At 46.1% G+C, this 10,437-nt stretch overlaps 2 protein-coding genes and 1 pseudogene across 2 annotated transcripts in view; 2 read left to right on the forward strand and 1 right to left on the reverse strand.

Moving 5' to 3' along the window:
* Positions 1-209, reverse strand: part of SCN8A (sodium voltage-gated channel alpha subunit 8) — a 57,881-nt gene extending 57,672 nt beyond the window's left edge. Inside the window, exon 1 of the mRNA XM_075049483.1 lies at positions 106-209. The gene's annotated coding sequence lies outside the window, so the exon portion shown is untranslated. The remainder of the gene's footprint in view (positions 1-105) is intronic.
* Positions 210-3,705: 3,496 nt separating this feature from the next.
* Positions 3,706-7,651, forward strand: TMT1A (thiol methyltransferase 1A). The gene is made up of 2 exons (XM_075049917.1): positions 3,706-4,260; positions 5,904-7,651. The coding sequence occupies exons 1-2, from the start codon at positions 3,766-3,768 to the stop codon at positions 6,138-6,140; spliced, it is 732 nt and encodes a 243-aa protein (XP_074906018.1). The 5' UTR covers positions 3,706-3,765; the 3' UTR covers positions 6,141-7,651.
* Positions 7,652-8,099: 448 nt separating this feature from the next.
* On the forward strand, positions 8,100-10,126 carry LOC142041002 (thiol S-methyltransferase TMT1A-like; annotated as a pseudogene).
* Positions 10,127-10,437: the final 311 nt, after the last annotated feature.

Genomic DNA, 10,437 nt, shown 5'->3' on the forward strand with positions numbered 1-10,437 from the left:
GGGGGGGGGGGGGCATGAATTTAAAAAAAAAAAATAAAAAAAAAAATCCAGGGAGCAAAGGCTGGGAGCCCCCGGCCGCCCCCCGCTCCGGGGCTTGCAACTTACTGTGGCCGCTGCACTAGCGCGTCTCCCGCAAGGCGTTGCTGGACTGCGGAGGTGGGGGAGCTGCAGGAGGAACTGCGGTTGTCGCCATCTTGGTGCGCTGCCTGCGCTGCCCCCCCCCTCCTCTACACCCCCCCCCTCCCTTCCCCTCCCCGCGCGGCGTGCCGGCCCCCTGCCCAGCCGCTGCCTGCCGGCAGAGGGCTTAGGGAGCGTGGCAAAACTCCCCGCACCGAGCGGCTACCGGATGGGGACTGAAGGGGGGGGGGACGACACACGACCGGGGAACCCCCTCCCCTCCTCCGGGGAACCGGGACAGCCCGGAGGAGCCGCTTCTCCGAGTGCCTGAGGAGCTGAGCCCTACCTGCCCCCCCCCCCCCCACCCCATCCCCGAAAGGTGCCGCCGGATTCAGGGGCGCAGCTCTAGGCCAGGTTAAACTGAGCTTACGCGAACTGCCGCCCAGGGATGAATTGGGGAGGGGGGGGGGCTGCCCAGCCGGTACCGGTACCACAGAGAGCACAGCCCCCACCGCGATCGTCCGAGATACTGGGAACCGTGGCGGTGTCGGTGGAAAAAAATCCCGGGCTGCTGGAGATGCTCAGCTTACCCCAGCAGCCGGCTGGCTCCTGCCCGGGTGGGTGTGCAAACAGCCCGGGGGTGAACGTGGCTCAAAATCAACAATTTCGAACTAGCAGAGCCAAACTTAGTTTAGGCCAGCATTTGACCACAGTCTAATTTACTGATCCACGCAGAACAGACCTCAGAAGTAAGTGCAAAAGTCCTGTAACAAACACACGCAGAACGTGATCTGTGATGGGTGTCATCAGCAGAGCAAAAGGAAAACTTTGTATCAGCCAAACACTTTTTCTTCTTTTCTTTTTTTTTTTATTACAGTTTGAAGATACACTAAAACTTCAAATGGGCATGCACAGCACAGATTTCATCACCAAGAAGAGCTCCGTGACCTCATCCCTGGACTATCTGGAAACAGTAAGATTTCACAAAAGAATTAAAAAAGTGCCAAAACGACATTTACGTCCTACATGCAGTGATGCTCTTTGTCCGGTAGATCTACGCACTGTATGGGCTTCTTCCCTCTAATTGCGACTGGGGCTATTAAGATTTCTTCTCAAAGGTCCTTCCTCAGGACCTGGCAGGTTTCTCAGGGAGCTGTGGAGCTCCCCAATGCCCAGTAGCTCACTAAAGAGGTGGAAGTCTACTATGGAATACTCTCCTCACCTACAACCCCATCATATATGCAGATTTCTGTTTTTTCCAGTAATATAGTGAATAAGAGACTACTAATAATTGACCCAAGTTACCTCTCTTCATTTAAGAAGGACAACTCCTCCTCCTTTATACATAGAATGTGTGCCTATGATGTTACACCTATAGTTTATAACTGCAATTTTAGGATCAATTTTTATTGTTACGTAGTTCTTGTGCTCCATAAGACTGTGCCTGTGTTGCTGAAAAAACAACCTGAAACATTGTATTAGGTTGCTGTTTCAGGAAAAAAAAATACATATCCACCTTGCATAAATGTCCTCTTCACAGAATTTTAAATCTTTGTCCTCTGAGCAGAGCTTTAGGAGTTGTGTGCTGAGCAGACAAGCTAGCAGGACACAGCACTGTGCTGGAGAACTCATTTATCTTGCTTTAGAAATGACACAGGAACTAAATCTGCCCTCACTTTACATCACTGACTTTTATGGGACTACCCTACTGTAACACAAGGGCAGACGCAACCTAAAAAATGTAGATACCTCAATCCATAACTAATCAAAAGCAGTTACACACACATTAAATATGCCGCTACAGAAAGCTACAGATTCTGAGAAATTTTCAGTCCAAACTGGACCTTCTGTAGCTTGGTTCTCACTCAGGCTTAAACTTCCAGTAGCTGTGAAGTAAGTGGAAATAAAAACACTGAAATACAGGAGAAAAATCCACTGATAGCAAACTGCTAAGAAACGGGATAGCACCTCCCAAATACAGTGTTTAAGCATCCAAACGTCAAAGTTAGGTCACATAAGAAAAAAAATACCTTCTCTACATAGCTAATGGTGCCAGCAGCTCGAAGCACGCAGTGCTGCACCCCGGCAAAGCTGCCGGCACTGGCCGAAAGGACCAGGCGGGCAGCGAGGCAAGCCGACCCCCGGATGGAAATGCTGCAGCACACCCGGGCTTCCAACTAGGGCACCCACAGAGCTGCTGGGAACTGTGGGCACACGGGTCCCTTTGGGGCCGGCCACGCACCAGAAATACTTCAAGGACATTCTGGGGCCCTGAGGGTGTTATTACAGTTTGTATAAGATATCTTTAAGCAAGGCGCTTAAAGAAATAAATAGGTCAATGCCCTCAGAGGTTGAACAGTCACAACAAAACAAAAAAAAAGTTTCTAATTGACCTAAGTGATCCTGGCACAGCCTAGGAGAGACTCTATCCCCGATAAGAGGCATGAAGTTCCACCCAATCCCTATACAGAGTTATACTTTCGGCGACTGCCCCATCCACCCTTCTGATCAGCCGTCAGGACTATCTAATTCATTATCCCGATCCAGGTAGAAAGGGAATCCTCAGAAAACGTGCATACTCAGGGTCTGAAAGTATTTCCAAAATAATACTGCCTTGTAAAGCAGATAAATATTACAACTCCAGCTAATGATTTTGCTTGCCTGTAATCAGAACAGTAAAACTAATAAAACCTCTCCTTGGGTTAAAAGGGAACAAAACCACCCAGAACTTAGGCAACAGAACTAAGATAATTCTGTAATTCTCGATCTGAACAGTAACTACCTGGCACTGTGTTGTCTCTTTAAGGAGCACACAGCTGCTTAGCACACACAAAAAAAAAAAAAATGCTTGATAAGGATACTGCCTTTTCCTTATTTCATCATTACAGCCCTCGCTTCTCCCTTCACCTTCGGTGTAGTGACCTCTGAATTGCCTCGTCAGTTCCTAGGCTTTGTGGACAGGGATATGTCCTATACACACCTCTGCAAAGCACACCGGCTGTCTGTCCTTCTGTCATAATAACCAGGTGACAGTATATCTTTGCTACAACAGACACCACGGCAAGCCAACTGGAGGTAAACAAAGTTTAGTAGCTGGAATGACCCTGTAATTTAAACAGGTTGTTACATGGGGGTAGCCAGAGAGATGGCTGTGCTCTAAAAGACTTCTCCTACACCATGGGTGCAATCCTGCTCTTACACAAGGTCTGTATCGCCTCTCAGATGAGCTGGTACCTAAACCTGCGGTATCACAGGAGGGATCGCAGCCGGTCGGTCAGAGGCACGATGATACAGCACTCCACAAAACAGATAAGCAAAATGCTCGTGTGAGGTTTGGAACGGTCGTTTCTCCTAGATAAGGGGCTCAAAGCAAGGCAGGATCCGAGCTTCAGGATTCAATCCAGTTAAACGTTTGTGTACAGGCAACCAATTCAAACCAACGTGCTCCTGCTCCCCCCTCCCTGTCCAGGGCTTCCCTGCAGCTCCGCACAACCGCGCCACTGCCGCTTTAAGAGGATATGCTTGGCGTCCGGCCGGACAGACGGCCGGACAGACTGACATACACATCCGGTTCAGAGGCGGCCCTGGCAGCAGCGAGGGCTGCAGACCAAGCAGGGTGTGCACGTCTGACACCGGTCACCTCCGGGGATGCTGCTCATTCCCTCTCTCCAGCGATGCGTTCAGCTCCTCCTCTTGCCCCTCCATGTTCTCGCCTGCCTGGGCTTCTGGGACTCCTTCTATAAGAAAGTCTTCCCATACGTCATGGCGAAAGTGGCAGCCATCTACAACCACAAGGTCTACAGACGGAAACAAGAGCTGTTCAGCAACTTAAGAAAATTTGCTGGCCCTTCGGGCCAGCTCATGTTGCTGGAAATCGGCACGGGCACTGGCACCAATTTCCAGTTCTACCCACCAGGCTGTCGGCTGACGTGCACCGACCCTAATCCCAATTTCAGAAAGTTCCTCCTCAAGAGCCTCTCGGAGAACCAGCACCTTAAGCTTGAACGTTTGGTGATTGCTTCTGGCGAGGATCTGCATCAAATTCCAGATGGCACCATGGACGTGGTGGTGTGCACCTTAGTGCTGTGCTCTGTGACCAACATCAAGAAAGTCCTGATGGAGGTTTTGCGAGTGCTCAGGCTGGTAAGCTGTGGCAGCGCGAGGGAGATCGGGGATGCCGATTTGTGTCATTGATAAGCCAAGTTGTGTGTACTGACCTACACTTAGGATAAATGCCATCACCTTCACCAGGCCAAGAAAGAGTTTAAAATCAACCAGCATACCCACTTATCCACTCCTAAGTTTTTTTGGTTTTTTGTTTTGCCCTGCTTCACCTGCTGATGAAAGAACCACCTCAGCCTGCTTCCCCTGTCCCTCCTCAGCAGGACTAGTGTGCTGCCAAGCACGCAGGAGGTCTGGAGTACCTGCAAGGTGGCGCTGATTGCCCGGGGCAAGTGAGTGGCACAGCTACTCAATCTGGGCAGCCTGGCTCCTGCACTTGCAGCTGGGCAACCTGCAAAAACTCCAAGGCCAAAGCTGTTTCAGAAAGAAAGAGAAAAGAAGAAAAACAAAAAAAACCCACCCCAGAATACAACCCAGGAGGTGCTGGGAGCTAGGAGGAGGAGGAGCAGAGCAGTGCTGGATAAGCAGGATTACTGCAGTACAATGGTGGAATACGGGGAGGGAAGCAGGAATGTGCACTGTAACACAGGTAAATTATTAACAACCATTTTGGTTCATAGTTGCCACGTGTATTCTCTAGTGATTCTCTCTCTTATCTTTAAAACTTGTCCACCTAAGCAGGTATTTTCATTTTAAGCTAAGGTGACACTTGTAAAATGCCACATTCCCATACTGCTCTCCCAATACTTTTTTCTCCATTTATCTCAGAATAACTGGGCAAGAGTTTAAATTAAGCTTAACAGAAATCCTATCCACACAGGTGAGCTAAATCTGCATAACTGGTCAGTGTCCATGGGTAAATGAGACTTCAGCCTGCGTGTGACTGAAAACCTAATTAATTCCTCGAGGCAATCTTGTACACTCCTACAAAGCAAAACTAAGGAAGAGGGAGTAAGATCATACCCAACACATTCCACGAAGAAGGGGAAGGAAACATGAACTCTGAACCCTTGACTTCTCTGTTTGGCTCCACTGAACAAGTTTCACAGGAAAGGTTTGCTTACAATACTAGATTTGCTTTTTATCTGTTATTTATAAACATGGAAAGACATTGAACAGATGTGGTCAAAGATACAATTGATAGGGTTCATGAGACTGATAATGACGAAACTATTATGCGCTACATACACCGACTGTAGCCTCTTCCTCACCCTGGGACACTAGATTTCTGCCTGCTAAAGCTATCTCACACATTTTATAAACATTAAGAAATAAACTCTTCTCCTTGCTGGTATGTAGTGTAAGCAAACTGTTTATTCACATTTCTCAGATGAGATATACTGAAACACAAGGAAGTTAAAGTGGTTTGTCCAAGATCATCCAAGGCAGAGACAAAAATCTGGTGCCAGCAGTTCCTGCTGTCAGACTGCACTGCTTCTTGCACAATCCTAAATTGTGCCTATCAGTAAACATGTAGTCATCCAGTAATAACCACCATCTTCAACAAAATCTGAATGGTAGGCACTTTTAGAGACTTCGCAGTTCAAAACAAACATGACTCTAACACGCATAGCACCTCAGAAAGGAGGCTGGTCTTCAGAGAGGTGATAAAAGGCACACAGAAGTGAACAACCCTAAGTCCTTTTCATGGCACTGTTTTCCAGGGTGGAGCTTTCTACTTCTTGGAGCATGTGGCTGCAGATCATTCCAGTTGGACCTACTTTTGGCAAAAGGTCTGCGACCCAGTCTGGAAGTATTTTGGAGATGGGTGTTCCCTGAGCAGAGAGACAGAGAAGGAGCTGGAGAAAACTAATTTCTCAGAACTGAATTTGAGGCATATGCATGTCACGCCTTACTGGATTCCTAGTAGTCCTCATATCATTGGGTATGCAGTAAAATAAATGACCATGAGCGCTGTGGGACACAGGACTTCCCTTCAGTACTCCTTTCATGCTTTATAGATGGTTTTTCACCCTTGCAGTCAGCCCATATACAGCAGTTGGCTACCCAGAATAAAAGTATGAAAAACTTCCTGAGCATCCACAGCTCATCCAAACTGGGAATCACATTCTTCCATTTGTTAGATAGGTCTTCTGGAGAGAGCTCTGAAATAGAGCTGCTGCACAGGGACCAGGCAAACAGGAAAGAACTCTAGACAACATGTTTCAGTCCAATACAAAATAAAGGTGGAGTCAGCATCTTAAGAGAGTTGAGAAGGGGGAGAGGGAAGAAAGGGAACAGAAGATAGATGCAAGCAAGTACAGGGGGCTAACATGTTTCTAAGGGCAGAGAATAATGCCCAACCTCTAACACTTCCGATACAGGACACATGCATAATAGATACGGCATCACTACGAGCATTTTCATTTCAGTCTTCCCATTATGAAATACGTTTATGAGCAGGCATTCATTCGCCTGTGCCAGTACGGTCCTCCCTGACAGGACTTTTGTTTATTCAGGGAAGTGCTCATTACAACACCAGTTCACTAGGCATAGTCCTCATTGGCCATTAGATGCTAATGCTATCAGGGCAGATTTCACGTGAAACAGCCACCTACAAAGCAAAAATGGAACTTTTCTTTACACTGGGAGAAAACTGGCATTTGTTAAATCGGATGGCAGAAATCTCATCTCTGCTGTAAAATGCTGTTACTAGTTCAGCCACGTCCTTAGAGCCCTTTTGTCATGCTCTACTAACATGTTTTACCTATGCTTAAACTCTTCATTTTCTACTCCCCCTCCAATCTAGATCACACCTTAAAGAGGTCTCTTTTAAAAGCCAGGAGTTCCATTAGAAATGTTTTCCAGTTAAACTCCCCTAGGAGACCAAGAGAAGGTGCTGCTCTGTTGGCCACTACTTAACCTTTTCTATGATTTCCTGCAGTATAGCAGCAAAGAATTAAAACCTGGTACAGATGATATTTATAATAAATTAATGTATTTTGTGCTCCATACACATCCAATTGGTCTACACAGAAAGTAACTCCCATTGTTCAAATTTGTTTCTCCTGTAGTTGCCACAAGGTGGAGGTATGAAGGTATGACAACACAGTTTGTTAATAAAGCAGTCTAGTAATGATGCTGCCGTATGCTGGATTTTATATTTGCTTTATTCCCACTAGAGGGAGGAAGTAACTCATCGGACAACAGTACTAGCTGTCACTCAACAGAAAACCAAAATTCTCCAGTGCAATTCACAACAGAACTGGGACCTTAAGTCCTTCAGCAATTAAATGCTAGTGGCTAATCTACACTGCTGCCAAGTCCTTTGAAAAATCACTGGCGACTGCAAAGTTGAAAAAGTTTTACAGAATGCATTTAGCATAGAACAGACCATTCATTGTTGACTCAAGCATATGAAGTTAATAAAATCAAGCCATACACTGTATGCAATGATTACTGAATTAATAAATTGTTTTATCTCTGTTTCATGATTCCCATCAAAGATCTGAAAGATAACTAAGAAAAGCAAGCTGATTCACTGCAAAGGAGCCCATATGCGCATACCAAACTATTTTAGGTGTCCACGAAGTGGAAAGACTGAAACCTGCTGTTGCAGAGAGAGCACAGAGCAAGTAGCTGACTAGCTCATCCAGCTACTTACAACGGGGTGGTAAATTAACTCTTAAACAAATGTGTTTAAACTGAAATGTTAATCAAACTCCTAATGAAACACCTACAGCAAATCTAGAGTTTGCATGAATTTCCTTCGGCTCACTAAAGACAACATACGGTTGCTTTAAGAAATACGACCTGTAACCTGAAACTGCTGAACACCAAGTTAGGGCATCTTATGACATGTTGCCAGTGGTTACATACAAAGTTGTACTGCCCAGTTTGTCCCAGTTACCTAACAGACTGGCAGCTCCTCTTCTGCCAGAGTTGGGACGCTACAGTCACTATTTGGTATGCAGTCCTGCCTTTCCCTTCCTTGCCTGTGACCGGACTTTAAAATCAGCTTTAGAGAAAAGTCTACCAGATCAATCCAAGGAGCTGAATACACTTCAGGAGGAACACAGCAAGTACATGAATGCAGCTCGCTCTGAATTTCAAGGGCTCTAATTCACAGAACAACTAGTTTTGCTCAGCACAGATCCTCTGCCCTACGCTGGACATGACAGAGGCCAGCATCCTCTTCCTCCATGTCTGCCTCGCGCTGCTTGCCATGCCCATCTACCTACTATCATTCCTGGGCATCTGGGAGCCTTTCTGTAAGAAGATATTTTTTCCTTTCTTCTTAGAGAAGTTTTCTGCAATTCACGAAAGGAAAACATAGAAGCAGGAGCTATTTCATAATCTCCCTGACTTCATGAGGCCCTCAGGAGAGCTGAAGCTGCTGGAGATTGGGACCAGATGCAGTGCTAACTTCCAGTTCTACCCACCAGGCTGCAGAGTCATGTGCACTGACACAAACCCCAACTTCCAGCAAGCCCTTTCGAGGAGCGTGAACAAGAACCAGCTTGTCCACTAAGAGCGTTTCCTACTAGCTGTGGGAGAAGACCTGCACCAGGTGCTCCAGCGGTTCTGTAAATGCCATCATCTGTGCCTTTGTCCTCTGCTCTGTGTGCAGTATGAATGGCACCATGAAGGAAGTACTGCGAGTGCTCAGACCAGTGAGTATCTGAATAATAAGTTTTGTTACTACATTTATCATCTATTCCAGAGGCACTGCACCAAAAGAAAAGAAACAAAAGGAAAAAAAAAAAAAGTTGGTTGGTTTTGAGCTTACAAACAAGACCAAGTTTATTTCCCTACAACCACTCTTCACTGCTAAATAGTGCAAAGCAGTAGCAACATACTGGTCAGCCTGTCTTACTCTTAAAAGTTAAAACCTAAAAGTAACAGTCTGCTAACTAGAACTCCCACTAATTTTGTAAGTGATTATGGTATATCATTTAAAGCAGAACTGGTTCCTGTGTTGTTGTCCCTCCCCACACACATGAGATTTTCTTTGGGTGGGAGGCTCTCTGATCAAGACTGAAAGTCTGCATTTTAAATGGCACTGGTTTAGCCTCTTAAAAGTGGGGCTCATCTACCTGTATGACTAAACCAGTCTAATTAAATGCCTTCATTCCCTGTAGTATACCAATCAAGCTAAAGATTAAAACCAGCTGTTTTGTTGGGGTATTTTTGCAATATACTTTCAGCCTTTAAAATGGCATTTTCAAGACAATCCTCTGGGTTGTCAAAAAATAATGAGTTTGAGTAAGATTTATACATTTCTTTTAGTTTCCTTCGAAACAAATTACATGCTAGCAACTGTAATTGAAACAAAAAGACAACAAACTATTGCTATAATAAAAGAGGGATCAAGTAAGTACATCCTTCACGCTTTTTGAATAGGCACTTTGAATCTCTGCAAGCTTCCTGCTTTACATTAATTCCAACTGACATCACAAAATCAAAAAGCAGGCAGGGAAGGGGTGGGAGAATACCGATGAGCGAGCAAACCGCACACGCACTCGTCTGTGTTTGAGAGGAGGTGGGATGGAGGGAGAAGTCTGGTGTAACCCCAGCACCTGCTGCGGCTCTGCAAGGCCACTTTGTTTTCCCCAGGGAGGCGCTTTCTGTTTCTCAGAGCACATGGCCGCTGATCATTCCAGCTGGAAGTACTTTTGGCAGCAGATCTGCTGTCCGACTTGGAAACTCATCTTTGATGGATGCTGCCTCATGAGAGAGATACAGAAGAATCTCGAACAGGCCAGCTTCTCGGAGCTGAACTTACAACACATAAACATAGAGCTGCCCTGGATGCCCGTACGGCCTCACATCATCAGCTATGCTGTGAAGTAACTCACACCGCCCTGCCAAGCCTTCTCCCCTGCCCACACTGAAATTCCTTGACATAATCAACACAAACAACGCGGCATAGACTAATCCAGACGTCCGAATCTAGGTAACGCAGTAAAGGACTTCAATTAAGTTTCTGATTCAAGCACCAAATAAGAAGAGAGGGTCAGTTTTCTAAACATCTTTGAAGCCCTTGCGCTGCTGAGTGTGCCTTGCCAGACCCCAATGCAGCCCACAGAAGATCCCAGGAGAAGGCTGCAGGAGAATGCAAAACAGCTCAGCAGGCAGGAAAAAAAAAAAAAAAAAAAACTATTAACTCAAGAGAACTTCTGCCTACGCCTGGTTAACTCTGGGAAAGGATTCCTTCAGGTGTTCCCCACGCTGGGAAGCAGCCAGGCAGCCCAGGCT

Source organism: Buteo buteo, chromosome 17 (assembly GCF_964188355.1).
Source record: "Buteo buteo chromosome 17, bButBut1.hap1.1, whole genome shotgun sequence".
Taxonomy (NCBI): Eukaryota; Metazoa; Chordata; class Aves; order Accipitriformes; family Accipitridae; genus Buteo; species Buteo buteo.